Raw genomic sequence first — 21,086 nt, 5'->3', positions numbered from 1 at the left:
TGGTTTGTCAATCTTGTTAATTCTTTCAGAGAACAAGCTTCTGGTTTCCTTGATCTGTTCTGCTGTTTTTTTTTTTTTTTTGTTTTTGTTTTTGTTTTTTTTTTTTTGGTTTCGAAAGCATTAATTTCTGCTCTAATCTTTATTATTTCCTGTCTTCTGCTGGTTTGGGGTTTTAATTGTTGTTCTTTTTCCAGCTCTTTAAGGAGTAAGGTCACGTGTGTATCTGAGATCTTTATTCCTTCTTTTAGGAAGGCCTAGATTGCTATTTACTTTCCTCTTATGACCACCTTTCCTGCATCCCAGAGGTTTCGGGTTGTGGTGTTATCATTTTCATTGGCTTCCATGTACTTTTTAATTTCCTCTTTAAGTTCTTGATAGCCCATCCATTCTTTAGTAGGATGTTCTTTAGTCTCCAAGTATTTGTTACCTTTCCAAATTTTTTCTTGTGGTTGATTTCAAGTTTCATAGCGTTGTGGTCTGAAAATACGCACGGTATGATCTCAATCTTTTTGTACTTGTTGAGGGCTGATTCGTGTCCCAGTATGTGGTCTATTCTGGAGAACATTCCATGTGCACTGGAAAAGAATGTATATTCTGCTGCTTTAGGATGAAATGTTCTGAATATGTCTGTTAAGTCCATCTGGTCCAGTGCATCATTCAAAACCATTGTTTCCTTGTTGATTTTTTGATTAGATGATCTGTCCATTGCTGTGAGTGGGGTGTTGAAGTCCCCTACTATTATGGTATTACTATCAATGAGTTTCTTTTTCTTTTTTTTAATGTTTATTCATTTTTGAGAGGCAGAGACAGAGTGCGAGTGGGGAAGGGGCTGAGAGAGAAGGAGACACATAATCCTACAGCTGAGCTGTCAGCACAGAGCCTGATGCGGGGACTGAACTCACAAACCATGAGATCATGACCTGAGCCAAAGTCGGAAGCTTAACTGACTGAGCCCCAATGAGTTTCCTTATGTTTGTGATTAATTGATTTATATATTTGGGTTCTTCCACATTTGGCACATAAATGTTTACAATTGTTAGGTCTTCTTGGTGGATAGACCCCTTGATTATGATATAATGCCCTTATTCATCTCTTGATATAGTCTTTATTTTTAAGTCTAGATTGTCTAATATAAGTATGGCTACTCCAGCTTTCTTTTGTTGACCATTAGCATGATAGATGGTTCTCCATCCCCTTACTTACAATCTGAAGGTGTCTTTAGGTCTAAAGTGAGTCTCTTGTAAACAGCATATAGATGGATCTTGTTTTCTTATCCATTCTGGTACCCTATGTCCTTTGATTGGAGCATTGAGTCCATTGACGTTTAGAGTGAGTACTGAAAGATATGAATTTATTGCCATTATGATGCTTGTAGAGTTGGAGTTTCTGCTGGTGTTCTCTGGTCCTTTCTAGTATTTGTTGCTTTTGGTCTTTATTTATTTGGGTTTTTTTTCCATCTTTTCTCCTCTCAGAGAGTCCCCCTTAAAATTTCTTGCATGGCTGGTTTAGTGGTCACAAATTTGTTTAATTTTTGTTTGTCTGGGAAATTTTTTTTATCTCTCCTTCTATTTTGAATGACAGCCTTGCTGGATAAAGAATTCTTGGCTGCATATTTTTCTGATTCAGCACATTGAGTATATCCTGCCACTCCTTTCTGGCCTGCCAAGTTTCTGTGGATAGGTCTGCTGCAAACCTGATCTGTCTTCCCTTGTAGGTTAAGGACTTTTTTCCCTTGCTGCTTTCATGATTCTCCTTGCCTGAGTATTTTGTGAATTTGACTATGATATGCCTTGTTGATGGTTGGTTTTTGTTCAATCTAATGGGAGTCCTCTGTGCTTCCTGGATTTTGATGTCTGTGTCTTTCCCCAGGTTAGGAAAGTTTTCTGCTATGATTTGTTCACATAACCCTTCTACCCCTATATCTCTCTCTTCCTCTTCTGGGACCCCTATGATTCTGATTTTGTTCCTTTTTAATGAGTTACTCATTTCTCTAATTCTTAAATCATGCTCTTTTGCCTCAGTCTCCCCCCTTTTTTTTTTCTGCTTCATTATTCTCCGTAAGTTTGTCCTCTATATCACTGATTCTCTGTTCTGCCTCATCAATCCTTGCCGCCATGGTATCCATCCATGATTTCAGCTCAGTTATTGCATTTTTAATTTCATCTGGACTACCTTTTACTTCTTTTATCTCTGCAGAAAGGGATTCTAATCTATTTTCGACTCCAGCTAGCATTCTTATTATCGTGATTCTAAATTCTGGTTCACACATCTTGCTTGTATCTGTGTTGGTTAAGTCCCTGGCTGTCATTTCTTCCTGCTCTTTCTGTTGGGGTGAATTCACTTATTTCATCATTTTGAAGGGAGAAAAGGAAGTAATGAGGTAAAAAATAATAAAATTTAAAAATTATTAAAATTAAAAAACTAAAAATAAACACACATGCAAAAAAAACAACAACAAATAAATGATGCTAGATCCTAGGTGTGTTTTGGTCTGGGTATTGAAAGGTGCTTGATAGATTAGAGAAAAAGGGGAAAGGAAAAAAAAGGAAAATGTGAAAAAGTGAATACACTGAAGTAGAATAAAATGAAATGATGGAAGTAAAATAGAATTTGAAAAAATTTCCACAAAAGTAAAAATATAGTAAAAAAAATTTAAAGAAAAAATTTTTAATAAAAACTGAAAATAGAAATGAATTTTTTCTCTTTCTCTATTCAGGAAAAAGAAAAGAAATGAAAAAGAGAAAAAAGAAAAAAAAAGAAAATTGAATAGACGGACCAGCGGACTGACTGAAATATGACTGAAATTACTTTGTTTTCCCCTAGAATCAAACTATGAAGCTCTTTATAGTCCATAAACTAAGCAGGCAGAGACTCATGTTCCTGAAGAGCAAGGTTGGCCCAGTTGGGCGGGGCTTGGTGTAATGGCTCCGTTCTCCACTAGATGGCGCTGCTTACCTTACTGAGGTGGTTTGTTGTGGCGCTTGTAGGTGCCTCTGCGCATGCGTGGGAGCAGTGAAAATGGCGTCACCCAGCTACCCGGTCTCTAGTATCGGAACTCTGCTCTCCCCGACCAGCAATTGTGCACCTGTCCTTTTTCTTCAGCTTCCTTCCACTCTCTGCTATTACACAGTCCGTGACCAAGCCCCAGGCAGCACTTCCCTCCCAAGTGTTGTCTCAGAAATGGCTGTTTTTTCCGTCCCCTTATTTCTGAGGGACTGCGGCTTTGACCTGTTCCACCCCTCTGCAGGAGGGTCTCACCGAGAAATGGCCAGGTGCCCTCCGCACCCAGGAATGTTCGCAGGACTGTGCTGCTGACAGCTACCAGAGACCGCGGCCGGGTGCCAGCCCGCCCCAGAAAAAGTTCTCGAGATAGTGTGGCAGCAGCGTTTCAGGGATTATGGCAAATCACGACACACATCTGGCACCAGGCTTCACCCTTAATGACCTTGTTCCAGCACCAGTGAATGTGGTTGCTCACTGGGGCCTTGCCTTTGGGGGACCAACACGGCCTCTACCAGTTGTCCTCCCAGCAGGGGAACCGCCTCGCCCTGTGTGGCCTGAAGAACCCCAGACCTCGCTCTGTTCCTGGGGATTCGCCCTTCTCACCAGAGCACCTCCAGGTAACAAGCTTTGGAGTTTCAGACTCTGCACTCTCTGTTTATATAGTCTTAATGGAATTTAAACCCTCTCCTTTCTCCCTTTTTAGTTCAGTCCCTGCGGCTGTTTCCACTTTTCCACTTTCTCTCCAGCTGCTTTTGAAGGGGGGGTGTTTTCCCGTATTCTCCCCCTGCCCCAACGTCTCCGTCCTCTCTCCTCACTCCGAAGTGGCTCCTTGACCTCCGTGGCTTCTCTCTCTCCCCCAGTTCACCTCTCTGTGCTGTGTACCTGCTGAATTCTGTGGTTCAGGTTGAGCAGATTGTTGTGTTAATCCTCAGATCAGTTTTCTCGGTGTGCAGGATGGTTTAGTGTTGTTCTGGCTGTATTTCATGGACGGGAGACACAAAAAAAAACTTGCGTGCCGTTCCACCATCTTGGCTCCTCCCCCTAAGGGAGAATTCTTAAATTTATTTATATTTACAAAATACACATGGATTTATTGTCATTGTTAAGTTTTCAAACAATTCATATGAGGAAAAAGTCCACCTTTCACCTCTTGACCCCAGCCCAACCCCACACTGCTAATAATTTAATGTGTATCCTTCTAGACATTGTCCTATGTATTAAGGAAATCTGTACATACAGAAATATCCAGTGTAAATACATCAATATTATTCCATATATATCAATCTCTAATTTGTCTTTTTTTACTTAGTAATAGATCTTAGAGATATTTCTCTCTTTGTACATACAAATCTACATTATTTTAAATTTTGTATTAGTGTATAAATTGAATTCATTCCTAATCCATACATCAATAAGAACTTTAGATGGAACTTGACTGTAAAATGTATCAAGAAGAAATCATTTACATGAAAATCTGAGAAAGGAAGAAATACACAGGTCAGCTTGACTTCTCAAATATCAAATGATCTTCTAAGGCTATAGAAATTGAAACCAAGTGGTGTCCTATTCGATCAAGAAAACAGAATGGGGTTGCCTGGGTGGCTCAGTCAATTTAGCATCAGACTCTTGATTTCAGCTAAGGTCATGATCTCACTCACAGTTTGTGGGATCCAGCCCCTTATCAGGTGCTGATAGCTCAGAACCTGCTTGGGAGTCTCTCTCTCCCTCTCTCTCTGCCCCTACCCCACTTATGCTCTCTCTCTCAAAATAAATAAAATTTTTAAAAAGAAACAGAATAAAAGTTGAGGATAAGACAATTGAATTTAGTGGAACTTTCAAGCCAGTAGGAAAAGTGGGTGTTAGCTAAGCCATTTAAAAATAGCATGATCCCTCTATCACATTCTTAGAGTTCTCAATGCTGCTTTAGGCCTAAGTATATAATAAAAACTGGAGAGGGGGACACAAATATAAGCTAGATATAGCCATGTGACACAATTCTAAACATGAGATTTGGGGGAAGTCTGCCGGGCAATTCTAGAAAGAATTTCAGCTTTTATTCCTTTCTTTCTGCTAGGGATGCTCTTGTAAGTCTTTGATGTTTGCAGTCAGTGTACCCGACCTATGACTATGAGCAAGAGACCAAGAGAGGGACAGAGATGACAGTTCAGCATACTCACAGCTTTAAGCTGCTGATCTAACCCTGCAACCATCACCCTGTAGACTTTAAATTGACATAAGATAAGCACCCACCTTCATTATTTTGCCTCTAATAACTGAGTTACCTGTTAACTTACAACAAAAAGAATTCCTAACAGATATAATAATATTGATCAGATTTAAGCTCCTTCTTCAAGCTTCAGTAGGCTAAGGTATAACTTTTTAATTAATGCAGGGGTTCTGAGACACCTATTAAGACTAGTGTTTGGTTTTTCTCCTTGTTGCATAATAATGCAGTGAATTCCACAAACAGTTTCTTTTGAACTATCATTAATGTCCTAGATAAACTCCAGTTGTTTGTTGATAAATACTTTTGGTCTGATCTCCTAATGTTTAACGTGGTATTTTTATCTTCACGTTTATAAGTAAGAATGTCATATGGTTTTTTCCTTCTGATTTTCTTTTCTAGGTTATAAGAGCTGTATAAAATGAATTGATTAGCTTTCCATCTTTTCCCATACTTTCTTACAACAGGAACTCAATATGATTTACTGAATAGTTTCATGATATGGTTTCCCACTTTGCTATTTCTTCAAGACACTTCCCTGAAGACCTGTATTGCTTTCTAAAGACTTTTGATGATAGATTTCTATTTCTTTTGGATGCAATACCATGCTGAAAAGAGCTTAAGAAGTAGTAAGAAGATCCTCACGCAGTGGGGCTAACCTTGTCTAAAATAATATTTAAGTTTTATCAAAAGGAATAGTACTGTATTTTGAATTTTGTTTTTCTTCCTTTGTTCACCTTGCCTAGCAATGCGCTCATGCATGTAACAGGGGCTTGAATTCTTGTCAAGACAACTTATTACATGAACTCTCAGCAAATAGCATTGAGATAGCCTCTTGGAGCTTGACAACCAGAAGCTCATCAAAGCACATATTCCAGGCACAGTATTTATTTAATAAACAATATTTAAGTCCCTACCATGGGCTGGAAACTGTGCTAATGACTGGGCATACAATGCTCAGATTCAAAAAGTCTAATCTTCTGGAAGAGACAGAAAAAAAAATAAATAAACCATCAAGTACAGAACAGAATGATATGTTCTACTGGAAGAGCTGTATTTGCAAAGAGCCATAAGCGGGGGTGGGGGGGGGTTGGGAAGTGGAGAGAGATAATCAAATAATTGGTACTTTAAGACTGCTAGATAGAGATGGAAAGACATTTAAAGAATTGGACAATGGGAGAAGAGCCAGAGATGTGCAGGGATTTGGAAGCAAGAGCTAGTCAAGGAGTTGGCAAAATTGGACATTTTATAAAAATAAGAAATCAGAGCTAGGAACAAAATCAAGTTTCCCTCCCTACAAGGGGTCTGGAAATGAGGATGGGAAAGTTACCCTAGACCTTCAACGTCCCTGCTAAAACTTTGAGACCAGGATGTTATTGTTAAATTTCTTAACAGTCCAGGAAAAGAGGACCCCTGTGCCCAGTTTCCTTATCTGTAAAATTAAGATAACCATTGTACCACCTCCTAAAACTGGGGTGAGGATTAATTGCTTTAATTTATATAATGCAGTCAGAATGGCACTTGGCAGGGGTGCCTGGGTGGCTCCGTCGGTTAAGCATCTGACTGGCTCAGGTCACGATGTCAAGGATGGTGAGTTTGAGTCCTGCGTCAGGCTCCATGCTGGACCTCAGAGCCTGGAGCCTGTTTTGCACTCTGTGTTTCCCTCTCTCTCTCTGCCCCACCCCTGCTTGTGCTCTGTCTCTCTGTCCTCAAAAATGAATAAACGTGAAAAAAAATTTTGTTTTTTTTAAATGAATGGCACTTGGCGCTTCGTAAGTGCTCCTTACATGTCAACCGTTTGAATCTGGTTAGATTATTCCCTGATGTTCCAGGTTTGTGGGCGGGAAGAAGAGGCAGTTCCAAGAGAGATGCCCAGGAGCATGTGCAGTGCCAACTCAACCACTGCACAGGGGACGAGAAATAGCCATTCACGGGGATGGCCCGGCCAAATGGATCTCGGCCAGGAATCCGACTTGGGACACACACCAGCTGTCTCCAAGCACACACCTTTCCCGGCTGCGCTCCCCGCTGTGAATCTCCCTTGCATTCACGATCTACAAGTTTCCACCAGAAGAATCCTGTGCTCCGTGAAGTTTCCACGCACTGAACTAAGACAAGCCTCTGGGCCAGAGGGAAATCCCAGCCTCCTTTTTCAAATTCAATTTGACCACTTGCATTTTAGTTTCCTTTTCGTTTGTTGCATCAGACTCATCGTTATTTTCTGCATTCCCCCGGTTAGCTACGCAATGGCTGATGATGAAATAAAACTAAATTTAGCTGTTAAGTCTTAACTACTTAGAAGGTTTTGCTTCGGGCTGTTTCCCTTTAAAGAAGACCCAGAAACTGCTGCAGCCACCGGAAACTTCCTAGGAGCGAAGACAGCTAGCCACTCCCACTGTTAGCAGAGGGAAAGGAGTTTATGCTGACTCAGCTGCTATTGTAAAAGTGTTGCCCATTTAATTCTCTTCTCAAGCCCCGCTGGGCTTGGCTCAGGCCACCCCTAAGAGGGGTCGTGAGAAAAAGAAATCCGGCTCAGAGCGTTGCCTGGCATTTGAAGGGAAACGTGAAGCCAGGCTTGATGCAGACTGGCGTCTGTGTCTCTGGGGGGCGGTCTGCGGTCGTGAGCAGCAGTGGCAGTCCCGGCAGCAAGCGCAGGGAGACCCTGGGTGGGCGGCCTGGTGTGTCTCTCGGCCACCGGCCTGTCGATGGGAGCATTCCGAGGGTGGCAGGGGGATGCACAGTGCAGGACCCTCTGGCGGTGTGTGCGTATTGGAGCAGGGCTGCGGGTAGCGCGAGGTAGGCAGACCTTCAGCAAAGTGGCTTTGTCCCAGGGGATTCCAGGGGACCAGGAGGGAAACCGAGGAATGAGTCTAGTCAAAGGCCTGTGACAAGACACCCAGGATGTGGGAAAGGGAAAAGGAGAGAGAAGATCCTGAAACCAGGGCCACTTAGATCTTGGCTGCATGTTCCGCTTCGCCACACCGGGTCAGTAGCCCGAGGGTAATTGACCTCGGCAGCTGCCGGCTTGTGGTTACAGGGAAACCCCAATCCCAGAGGGCAGAATCAGCCTCCGGGGCTGAGTGAGGGCAAGAATACGGTGGCAGGTGACAGACTCTCCCCTCACCCCGAAAACAGGCTTTCGCATTGTGGTTCCAGAGATTCTCAGGAGCTCTTCTGTTCCCCAAGCAAAATTTCTCCAGTGAAAGGGAAACTTTTGGTGAGATTACCACTCGTTTATTGTTGTAGAGAATATTCTTTTCTGAACCAAGTTCTTCCTCGTTTCCTGTGTCTTCCTTACCTCCCATCGTCCTCCTTTGTCAATGGACTTCGCCCCAAGTGGAACCTCCCACCACAGTTGTTATCCAAGTTCAGGGGGAAAAATCACATTTGTGTGATGTGAATAGAACAACCGATAAAAAAGATTAATGTTATTATTAACCCATAATACTCATCTTCAATTAGCCACCCAAATGGGTTCTTGTAAATATCAACATCAGCTATTTTTAAATGTTTTGGTCACAAGACCCACCTATACTCTTAAAAAATATTGAGACCCCCAGAGAGATTGCATTTGTGTGGGTTACATTTATTGGTTCTTACTGATATGTACCATGGGAGAAATTAAAACTGAAGAAGTTTTAAATATTCATTCTTTTTAAAATGGGAAAAATAAGCCTATTAAATCTTAACATAAAAAAATATTTTTATGAAAATACACTTGCCAAGGCAAAAAGAAATAAAGAATGTATTTTAAGGTTTTGCATATCGAATGTCTGGCTTCGTAGCAGGCAACTGGATTCTCATATCTACTGTGCATTCAATCTGCTGTAATATGTTGTTTGTTTCAGTCTTTGGAGGAAATCCAGTCTCAAACAGATATGTGCTTGGAAAATGGAGAACCTCAAAGAATGCTAAAAGAGTCTCTGGGAACCTCGAGGTGCCCAGATTACCCTCTGAGAACCACTCATATACATCATCATCACAGAAGGTTGAAAGGATACGTTTTAAAAATAGCTCAATGAAATGACAAGATTTACCATTTTTCTTTTTGAAGTGATTAATAATTATTCAATAAATGTAGGTGTGTTTCTCAAGCGGAGGCTGGCATTGGCGGCCTATTTAGAGTCTGATTTCCCTTCCTAATGATGTTGCCCAGCCCACCACATGCTAAAGTGTCCCTTGCTCATCTACAAAGTGAACCAATGAGAGAAGCTGCTTAATCTTCACTGGTGATCAAAGTGAAAACAATCAGTCTCAATTTAAGAGACAAAACTATGTAATGCTTTTCACTGGTTCCTGGCCAAAGAGGAGGATAACTTTCCCTGTCAATGTTATGTTTAAAAAAAAAATTTTTTTTTAATGTCCAGTTATTTTTGAGAGAGAGAGAGACACACACAGAGTGTGAGTGGGGGAGGGACAGAGAGAGGGAGACACAGAATCCGAAGCAGGCTCCAGGCTCTGAGCTGTCAGTACAGAGCCCAAAGTGGGGCTCAAACTCACGAACTGCAAGATCATGACCTGAGCTGAAGTCTACTGCTTAACTGACTGAGCCACCCAGGCACCCCGGTTTTATTTATTTATTTATTTATTTTTATTATTTTATTTTATTTTATTTTATTATTTTTTTTCCGGTTTTATTTTTTTAATTCAAGTCATACTTTATTCAGATTTCCTAATTATTATTTTTTTTTACCTAATGTTCTTTTTCTGTTTGAGGATCTCATTCAGAATGCCACATCACATTTAATTGTCACATCCCCTTAGATTCCTCTTGGCTGTGACAATTTCTCAGTGGTGGACTTTTTATGATATTGTCAGTGGCATCATTTTTTTTAGTGTCATTTCCCAATTTTTTCTTGCTAGTATAAAAAGAGGTGATTGATTTTCAATATTGATCCTGTGCTCAGTCTCCTTGCTAATTTCACTTTTTAATTCTCGTTGTTTATCTGTAGAATCTTTTGTATTTTGTTGTAGATAATGAAGTAAAATATCTGAGATAGCCAGAGATTTGAACAGGCACCTCACAAAGAAAATATTCCAGTGGTCAATAAACGTAGGAAAATGTGCTGAACCTTATTAATGACCAGGGGACACAAATTAAAACTGTAATGAGATATCACTACACACCACGAGAATGGCTAAAATTAAAAAGACTGGTGACACTGGGTATTGGCAAGAGTGTGATGCAAACGTGCCTTCCAAACACAGACAGCGAGAATGTAAATTGGTGCAAACATTTGGGAAATATGCTGGATATTATCTGTTAAAAATATGCATATTCTGTGACCCGGTTACTTCATCCTATGCATATACCCAAAGAAATACATACAAATGCGCCTCGAAAGATACATACAAGGGTTTTCATAGCAGAATTCATTATGATGACAAAAAATCAAGACGAAAAATACCTGAACGTTCATCCAGTAGTGAAAAGGATAAAACACCGGGGCATTTCTTTTTTTTTTTTTTTTTTAAACGTTTATTTATTTTTGAGACAGAGAGAGACAGAGCATGAACAGGGGAGGGGCAGAGAGAGAGGGAGACACAGAATCCGAAGCAGGCTCCAGGCTCTGAGCCATCAGCCCAGAGCCCGACACAGGGCTCGAACTCACGGACTGTGAGATCATGACCTGAGCCAAAGTCGGACGCTTAACCGACCAAGCCACCCAGTCACCCCAAAACACTGGGGCATTTCTAAGCAGATACAACACATTCATGCAAATCAAGGAACTGTAACTGCACAAACAACATTGGTGAATCTCACGGACATACTACTAAGTGGAAGAAGCCATTTATGCAAAGTTTAAAAACAGGCAGAATGTAGGGAGTTCAAAGGCAGTAGTGACACTGTGGCAGGAGAGTGAAATAATGATTGCAAGGGGACAGACGGGGGTTTCTGTCCTGTGGATAATGCTTATGCCTTCACTTAGTTTGTGTTTACAAAGGTGGGCAGAAGGTTTCATTTTATAATAATTTCTTGAGCTGTATACTTAAGATTCGTGCATGATTTTCTATGTAAAACATACAAACTTTTTTTTTCAAAAGGAGAAATGGGGAATTCTCCCTTTTATCTGTCAACATTCTCCCTTACTATCACCTTCGCTGCCCCTTCCAGGTTATCACCGAAAAGGGGTTTTGGGTGTTGATTTTGGCTCTGCCACTGTTCAGACACTTGTGAATAACTTTTCATCTTGTCCAATTTATCATTTTTTATGAAGCCTTTCCCTTGAAAAAATAGTTGAAGAGATGATAAGACAACTGTAATTTTGCTTTCTGGATACATATTCGTCCTGCCTAGATAATGAATTGCATCAAAAAGAGGAAGAACCACTTCCTGTGAGTTTATAGAAAAGCACCTTCAAATCATCAAATGATGACTCCAGATGGCTAGCCTGTTCAAGTTTTATTTTCTAAATGTCACTCTGCCTGTCTGAAAAACCTCATTAACCAGAAGAAACTGGTGCAGGGGCAGGAAGTAGTTGTCTGCCCCACAGAAAGCTGGTGGGAGAAAATGTGTGCAGAAAGCGATCTCCACAGGGACCCCTGGGTGGCTCAGTTGGTTAAGCATCCAGCTCTTCGTTTCGGCTCAGGTCATGATCTCATGGTCATGACCTCACGGTTGTGAGATCAAGCCCCGAGCCCCATGGTGAATATGGAGGCTGCTTGGGATTCTCTCTCTCTCTCTCTCTCTCTCTCTCTCTCAGGGCTGGGGCATTAATCCTGGCAATGCAGGTATACATGAGGCTACTCTAAGACATAGATATCCCTGATAGAGACAAGTTCTATGAATTTTTCTGTTTACTGTGATAAAACTCAAATAAATTAGAGGAATGAAACTAAAATAAGAGACAGTGTCTTACAAAGGAAGAGACTTTAACCCATGCATAGATAGACTCCTGCTGTGACTTTTGCCAGATCCTCCGGAGAGGGGGTAGAGGAGAAATTTCATGAAGGAGACTAGAAGAGTGGACTAGGGAGCACCTCACGAATACAACAGCAAGAACTGGGAAGTGGACACAGGGAAGAAACCAGAAAAAAAGAATTCCCTTTTCATTGGCCTGCATCCCTCCCTTCTGTTCCAATCCCCGAGCTATGCTTTTATCTCCAACCTCCACAGCCACCAGAGCCTCCTGGCAAGGCTTCTTCCTGTCTCTCCCCACTCTAGTTCACCTCCAATATTTCTGCCTACTCTTCTGCCCAGGGCAAAGAGCTCCAGTCTCCCCTCTGACCCAAAGATCTCTTGACTTAAGTAAGTACAAATGCTACACTCTGGCATTCAAGAGCCTCCACAATACATCCTGAGTTCATTTTGCCACATTCAGTCCCCTTGACTCCTAGCACTTAGCCTGTCCACAACCTGACTCTCCTTCTATTTGCTTCTTACAAATTTGTCCATTCTCCTGGCCCTGTTCATGCTGCCCCTCCATCTGGGGCATTGAGCACTCAACGAGTCCCAACGGTGCTGTATGATGAATGTAAAAATATGCATCATATTTTGAAGACAGCCTAAAAAAGCAGAATGTAACTATCTCATTAATAACTATATTGATTACATGTTAAAATGATACTGTTTGGTTATATTATGTTAAATAAACACACCATTAAATTTAACTTTCCCCTTTTTAATGTTTCTTTTTATCCTTTTAATGTAGCTAACTAGAAAATTTTAAATTGCGTAAGTGGCTCCCACTGTATTGCTATTGGACAGCATTGATCTAGAATGCCCTCTACCATATCACCTTTACCACGACCATCACCTTTCCAGGCACACCGTTTGCTTCCTTATCCTCCCATCAGCTGTAATCCCTTTGTCCTTTGAGAGCCACCATTGCCACCATAGTTGGCACCCTGTACCACCCTGAAGGCACTAGCTGTTGTCTACTCCATATTCTATGTGTGGTACACGGAAAGAGCACAGGTTTGAATGCAGTCCACTCATTTGATTATCTTTGTGTATCCTGCGTATATTACTTAGCCTCTTTGTACCCCAATTTCCTCCTCTGTAAAATGGGAGTAGTGATAACCCATCTCAAATGTTTACTGTGAGGGGACACCTGGGTGGCTCAGTTGGTTGAGCGACCAACTCTTGGTTTTGGCTCAGGTCATGATCTCGCGGTTTGTGAGTTCCAGCCCTATATCGGGCTCCATACTGGCAGTGTGAGAGTCTCTCTCTACCCCTCCCTCTGCTCCTCCCCTGCTCGCACACACACACACACACACACACACTCTCTCTCTCTCTCTCAAAATAAATAAACTTTATTTTATTTTTTAATAAAGTTATTTATTTATTTTGAGAGAGACAGAGACAGCGTGAGTTGGGGAGGAGCAGAGAGAGGGAGAGAGAGAGAATCCCAAGCAGGCTCTGTGCTGTCAGCACAGAGTCCGATGGGAGGCTGGAACCCACGAAACCGTGGGATCATGCCCTGAGCCGAAATCAAGAGTCGGACGCTCAACCGACTGAGCCACCCAGGCACCCCTAAATTCATAAACTTAAAAAAAAGTTTAGTGTGAGAATTACCCAGAGAAGGACGCCTAGAACTGCTCAATTTGTGGTAACTAATACTACGGCCACTATTGCCACCATTATTGATTTTAGATTATGGACTCTCTTATCAGAGATGATTGGAGGCTATTGGATGTAGGCAGGATGAGGAGGCCCTCTGCCATACCTGAGGAGCTCAGCTCTGGCCAAGCTCCAAGTCACCCTGAGGAGTAGGCCCCAGTGACCAGACTCCTTGGATGACCTCCGTTCGCTGAATGCAAGGACCCATCTCTAGGTTGACTCACCTCTATGACTCCTTGCATTGGCCTTTGTGGTATGAGCCTTGAATGATTCCAGGCACCCCTATTCTGGCCATTTTTGAAGAAACAATCTTCCTTGTTCTCCAAATATTTGCAGAAATTTATATTTCCATTGAGTGTATATCAGAGTAACCATTTCCCCAAGGCCTTTGCAAGTCTTACTGGTGAAAAATGATTACCTCGTTACTAGTTTGACACGTTTCTTAGTAATAGTGAGGATATTTTCATTTCTTTTATTGGCCCTTTAAATGTCTTTTCCTGATATCTGGCTGTTTACAAACTTCTCTAGTTGATAGGTTTCTATTAATTTTAAGGGCTATTTGTATGTGAAGAAAATTATCCCTTTTTCTCATTGCGTATTGTAACAATGTCTTTAACTTTGACTTTTTTTGTCATTCTGAAATTTATAACTTATTTATAGCCATATTTATCAATTACTCCTATATAGTTTAACATATATATGTATATGTACGTATGTATATATATACATATATAGGGGCGCCTGAGTGGCTCAGTCAGCTAAGCGTCTGACTTCAGCTCAGGACATGAGCTCGTGGTCCGTGAGTTTGAGCCCCACATCAGGTGCTGTGTTGACGGCTCAGAGCCTGGAGCTTGCTTTGGATTCTGTGTCTCTGTCTCTCTGCCCCTCCCCTGCCCTCACTCTGTCTCTCTCTCTCTCTCAAAAATAAATACATGTTAAAAAATTATATACATATATATATATATATATATATATATATATATATACACATACACACACATGTATTATCACTGAGAAAAGTCTTCCTTACTCCAATATTTTTTTTTAAAAATACCCAAGTTTTCTAGATTTTGGTCATTTTACCTTATAATCTGTTTCATATAATGTTATATAGTCTATACCATGTGGTACCATTTTTGATTTTCTGAAAATAATTCCCTTTGGCCAATATACTATTTTTTTATCTACTGTTGCTAACATTTTCCCCCAGATTAAAGTTTTTCACCAGTGCCAGATTTCCCCTAAACTTCTTGTATCTTGAGACTCTATCTTATTCAACAAAACTGAGACTTTCTTTTATTTCTAATTATTTCCTACATACGTTACTTTATTTCTGAGTTTGTCTAATTCTGATTTATGGTGTTGTATCTCATTTCTTAATATTTTAAACTCCTTTGGTAACATGAGGTTAAAATTTTTATCTGTTTTGTGTGCATGCATATTCCTGGTATATTTTCATTACCTACAGAGATATTATTTACTCCTCATTCACTTTTTTCTATTAATCACCTTGTATGAATCTCAATCTTAATGCATTCTGTTGCGCCATTTTATAGGAGTTTACTTTTCCTAAACTTCTAGAAGAAATGGTTTGGTAGTTTCTCTAACTTCACAGAGCTCCCTCTTCTGTTGCTTTTGTGAAGTGTTCAAAAATGGCCGCTTGTTCTGAGTTGTGCGTTCCCAAGCTGGTCTGGTTTTCTCTTTCCTTGCCTCTGTTGTTTCTTTCCTGCTCAAATTTGATTCTACTTGTAGCAGCTTCTCCTCCATGTAGGGTCCTTTCCCAAAGGGGAGCTGTACCCGGTTGGTTTGAAAACAACTTGTATTCTAGACTATTCCAGCGCCTTTCGGAATTTACTGAGGCCTCTCACACTTACCGGCTATTGATTTGGTCAAAATCCCTGTTTCAACTGTTGTTCTCAAATCGGCCTGGATGGCTTTCCAGTAAACACCTCTTGGCTATTTTAAGGTTCTCGAGTCCGTTGCTTTTCTGTGTTTTCTCCCACACAGACAGTGTTACCAGACAGGTTCCGTGGAATTTGGTGGTTTGTCCTCATTGGCTTGCATTCTGTGGTCCGTGTCAACAAGTTTTGTGTCAAATGGGATTTTGGTTTCTATCTAGTAGCAGCGCCTGGTTTTGCAGGGGGACTAGGGGAAATTCAGAGCTATACTGCCACCTTGGCCATCTTCCCGGAATCTTGTCTCCATATTTTTGGATTGTCCGCTACATCTTCTCAACTCTCCATACTCCTATTTGAATGAATATCACTAGGATCTTTCCTATTCCCCCAACTTAGAAGGAAAGATAAATTGCTTCCTCTCCACCCCTTTTTGAAGGGATTGCACCAACACTGTTCAAGCACAAGTAATTTTCTTGGGAACACCTCAGATATCACCAATAGATACTCCCTCCTGGGGAGAGCTGATTACATGCAGCCAACTAAGAAGAAAGAATAGGACTAGGGGAATATTTGGGAGATATGTGGAGCATGTTGTAAAGATCAGAAGACAGGAAATGTATTGATGATGGGAAACCTGGCGCTCACAGTTGCTGCTGGCTCATAAATCCACATTTACCCGGCTACTTCCAGCCTCTACCTCAATTTGTTACAATAGAAGTAACGTCCCGGTACATTAAGCATATATAGAAATCACCATAGTCAACAGAACTGATGCTGCTATCTGAAAAATGATGGAGGATTTCTTCAAGCATTTGAATCGGGTGCTGTCAGGAAATGAGAGAGTTCACATAAATGAATTCGTTCTCCACCACTAGCTCCATAGTCTAAAATTTTCGTTAAGTCTCCTAACTGTTCTGCCTGTATCCATTCTGTGCTCCCTCCATTACTTATTGCTTACTGTAGGCAATTTCCCCCCCAAATCTAATCAAGTTATTCCACTTCGCCTAAAACCTTTCCATGGCTTCTATTGCTCTACACACACACACACACACACACACACACACACACAAACTTCTTAGCCAAACCCTGTGCTATCTGGCTCCCACCTGCCCTTTGACCTCATCTCAGGCCATTCTCTGGCCATTCTCTGACTTGAAGGTCACATTTGCCTTTGATCAAGTTCTTTACCCTTTGGCTTTTGGTCAAGTTCTTCCCACCACAGGGCCTTTGCACATGTAGTTCCATCTGATCTTCCTTTTGATTTCAGCTTCACGGTCACTATCACAGGACAGTCTTCTCTGACCTCTCCTACTACATATGTCCCCATGTCATAGGAACTCCTGGTACTACAAGCCTTTCCTCTGCAACATTGTCATCATTGTATTTTACTTCTGTGTAATTCTTTGATTAATGTTCTTCTCCCCTAGTACAATCCATGAAAGTGAGGGTTACAATCTGTAGCAGCTCAGATGAGTTCTTTGCACTCAGTGAGGTTTTGGTAAATTCAGGTTGAAAGATAAGGCAAGGTTTTCTGAAAACTTAAAAGTTATTAACTTTAAATGTAAAAATTATTACAAATTATTTTTGTATTAAAATCTTTAGAAATGTACATATGCCTTCCTGCTTATATAAGCAGGATATAAAAATATTAATTTAATTTTTAATGATTCTTTTATTAATTTTTAATGATTCTTTTACTATATTCTAGCAAAAAGAAAATGGCCTTAAAAATATTGACGTAGAACCATGTGTTTCTACAGTAACATCCTCTGATTGCTTGATTTTTTTCCCTCCCATTTTCCTTCTAGACCTCTTTATAAATTGTTGTTTGTGTGAGAATGGAAAATCAGATGTTTAGATTTATTAGAAGAATATACAAAATAAGAATAAATTGGCCCTCGATAATGATTACAAAAGACCCTATAAGGGGAGCCACAAACTTTTATGCATGGCTTGTATAACATTCATTTTGTCTGTTTAGAGATATTGCTTAATCCTTAGTTTTCAGTTATATTCTGGATATAAAACAATAAATAAGGTTAGGGGCACCTGGGTGGCTCAGTCAGTTGAGCGTCCAATTTTGGCTCAGATCATGATTCTCACGGTTTGTGAGTTCAAGCCCTGTGTCAGGCTCTGTGCTGACAGCTCAGAGCCTGGAGCCTGCTTGGGACTCTGTGTCTCCCTCTCTCTCTGCCCCTCCCCTGCTCACACTCTGTCTCTCAAAAATAAATAGACATAAAAAAATAGTAAATAAGGTTAATAAAGCTACATGGTGTCTTGCTGTATACGCTTAAGGCCCTACAAAAATATTCAGCTCAACTTAGTTTCCACGCTATTCTATTTTACAGAGGCGAAAAAAAAAGGTAGGTGTCTTTTTTTAAATGATAAACATATATTTACTGTTTTGTGATAGTGTAATTGGGAGTTAAACTTAATTCTTAGGAAAAAGAAAACTCTCATACAAAGACCCCCCCCCCAAAAAAAAAAAACCCATCTCATAAAACTAAAAAAGAAAAATAAAAAATCTTTGCCAAATGAAAGAACCCTGTAATGGTAGAGTTCTGAATGATTGAGCTTATTTTTTTCCCTTAGTAACCGAGAATTCATTGAAATTGTACAAAACATTAGAAATCCTCACAGTTTGTATATCTTATTCCTAATCTATGGAGTTTAAAGAAAAAGAGTTTTAGAGACTGCTATTAATTTAAATGACATAGGAAAACTGAAAGGGAGAACTGAAAGTGGGAAATTCCTATGAAATAGAAAGGGGACCATCCTGTATAAATAGGCCATACTCATGGAAGAAGGGCATTCACACTGCAAACTCTTGAAGCCTTTGCTTCAGCACCTAGACAGTAGCAGGCAAGACTTCCTATTTTCATCATGACCGGCAGGTGCATCCTCCAAATGGCTCTCTTGGTGTGTTTCTTCACCACCACGCATTCCGTGAGCTACAAGTTGCTTGGATTCCAACTAAGAAGCAGCAGTTTGGAGTGTCAGGAGCTCCTGGTGAACTTGAACAGAACCTCTAAATATTGCCTCGAGGACAGGATGAACTTCGAGGTCCCTGAGGAGATTAAAAAATCACAGCGGTTCCAGAAAGAGGAAGCCATATTGGTCATCAACGAGATGTTCCAGAAGATCTTTAATATTTTCAGTAGAAGCACCTCTAGCACGGGATGGAATGAGACCACTGTTGAGAACCTCCTTGCGACACTCCACTGGCAGAAGGAACACCTGGAAATGATCCTGGAGGAAATCATGGAGGAGGAAAACTTCACCTGGGACAATACGACCCTTCTGAACCTGAAGAAATACTACTTAAGGATCATGCGGTACCTGAAGGCCAAGGAGTACAGCATCTGTGCCTGGACAGTAGTCCAAGCAGAAATCCTCAGGAACTTTTTCTTCCTTGAGAGACTTGCAGATTATCTCCAAAACTGAAGCTCTCCCAGCCTGTACCTCTGGGAACGGACGATGCTGGCAATGGATTCAGGGATTCTTCGACTCACAGAGACTCTGTAAGTGACTGGCAGCTAATGTACTCCATGTGAAAGAGCAAAGACTTTAAATTGTCTTATTAATATATGCATTAAGTTATTTTTCTATTTATTTAAATTTTCCCCGGAAAATAAATTTTTTTTATGAACAAAAGTCAAAGGAGCAGTTTTCATTTCAACTTGATTTCATTACCACCGTATTCGAAATTACAGAGCGCCTGTTAGAGGTTCTTTGTAAACTGCGCCCACAAAACAGCGTAGGTTCTGGCCTCTGCCTTCGAGGCATGTGAAATCCAAGGAAGCCATGTGGAACATGTAAGAGTATAGATGCTGGGGGTGGGGGGTGGAGTGGACCTTTCAGGAGAATAAATGTGGCCTCAGCTTCTTCAGGATTAAAATGGAAGAGGCAGGTAAGTGGCTCTGGAATGAGAACAGGGGGCTCAAGGGCACCCGGGTGGCTCAGTCGGTTACACAACTGACTTCGGCTCAGGTCATGATCTCACAGTTTGTGAGTTTGAGCCCCGCATCGGGCTCTGTGCTGCTAGCTCAGAGCCTGGAGCCTGCTTCGGATTCTGTGTCTCCTCTCTCTCTGCCCCTCCCCCGCTTGTGCTCTGTCTCTCTCTGTCTCTCTCTGCCTCTCAAAAATAAATAAATGTAAAAAAACAAAATTAGAACAGGGGGCTCTCCTGCTTCTCCTCTGCTTCTAATCTGTGCCTCCAGGCTCTCTGACCCTGAAGTTAGAATCTGACTGGCTATCAGGGTAGCTAGAGGGATATTTCAGCTCTCGTGTTTGCCCTAAACTCATTCCTGTTATTTGCAGGATGTTCTGCTTGCCCCCCTCCCCAGCCCCGCAGGATTTTAAAATATTTATGTGCCCCTCTAAGCTAAGGATGGGAAGTCGCAGCCATTTCTGTGACACCGTTAAAGTAGCAGTCCTTTTATTGTACTCCTCCTGGACAACTAAGATGTACGGGTGTCTAGGGGTGCCTGGGTGGCTCTGTCAGTTGAGTGTCTGACTTCGGCTCAGGTTACGATCTCACGGTTTGTGAGTTCGAGCCCCACGTCGAGCTCTGTGCTGACAGCTTGGAGCCTGGAGCCTGCTTTGGATTCTGTGTCTCCCTCTCTCTCTCTGCCCCTCCCCTGCTTGTGCGTTCTCTCTCTCTCTCAAAAATAAACTCAAAAAAAAAAAAAAAAAGATGTACGGTGTCTTAGTGGAGCTGGGGTCTCTGTCTGCTTCCAGGGCTCAAACACCATAGGGAGAAAGAACTCTGCTTTATACCTCTGCTATCTGGCTAGGTTTTCTCCCCATTTTGTCAGAAAAGCAAGTTGGTTCCTCATCTCCCCTCCCCCTGCTGTTCATACAGAATTCCAGGACTCCCCTATCTGCTTTTCCTGATGCTCTGTATCTCTGAAGCCACACATTCCTTGAAGCCAAAGCCAAGTCAGGTGCGGCAGATTGAGTCATTTCCGTCAGGTGAAAAACCCAGAAGCATGGGGGAAAGGGAAATTTGGGGGGAGGGGGCAGAGAGCTCACTAACTTTTCTCAGGGCTTACACCGAGAAAATAAAGTTTTCCTACGAGCTCTTTGGGCACCTAGCCAGCACGTGCCAGTTAGCTGACTTTCTGTCTTTGTGCCGAACCCCCTTGGGGACTTTAGATGCCTCTGTTCCTGTCATTCCCAACTCCGTCTAGGTGATGCACCCCCTTATGTATATAATCGGGTTTAGTCCTCCTCACAAGCACCCCTCCGGTGGGCACAATTACATTAATACAGTTGTACAGGTCCAGAAACAAATTCTCAGGTTTAGTTAAGTGCCCCAAGGTCACACAGCTAATGCATGGAGGTTTTAAAAAGTACAAAGGGAAGAATCCTAGAAGACGTGGTTTGTATCTAGGCA

The 21,086-nt window shown here is 41.4% G+C and overlaps 1 protein-coding gene across 1 annotated transcript; it reads left to right on the top strand.

Annotated features, from left to right (window-relative positions):
• The first annotated feature begins 18,295 nt into the window (after positions 1–18,295).
• IFNB1 (interferon beta 1) lies at positions 18,296–19,293 on the top strand. The gene has a single exon (XM_045468787.1). The coding sequence runs from the start codon at positions 18,572–18,574 to the stop codon at positions 19,130–19,132; it is 561 nt and encodes a 186-aa protein (XP_045324743.1). The 5' UTR covers positions 18,296–18,571; the 3' UTR covers positions 19,133–19,293.
• Positions 19,294–21,086: the final 1,793 nt, after the last annotated feature.

This window comes from Leopardus geoffroyi, chromosome D4, assembly GCF_018350155.1.
Source record: "Leopardus geoffroyi isolate Oge1 chromosome D4, O.geoffroyi_Oge1_pat1.0, whole genome shotgun sequence".
NCBI lineage: Eukaryota > Metazoa > Chordata > Mammalia > Carnivora > Felidae > Leopardus > Leopardus geoffroyi.
This window is presented reverse-complemented; position numbering and strand designations above follow the sequence as displayed.

Coding starts and splice junctions, on each gene's coding strand:
- IFNB1 (XM_045468787.1), top strand. CDS start 18,572: ATGACCGGCAGGTGCATCCTCCAAATGGCTCTCTTGGTGTGTTTCTTC.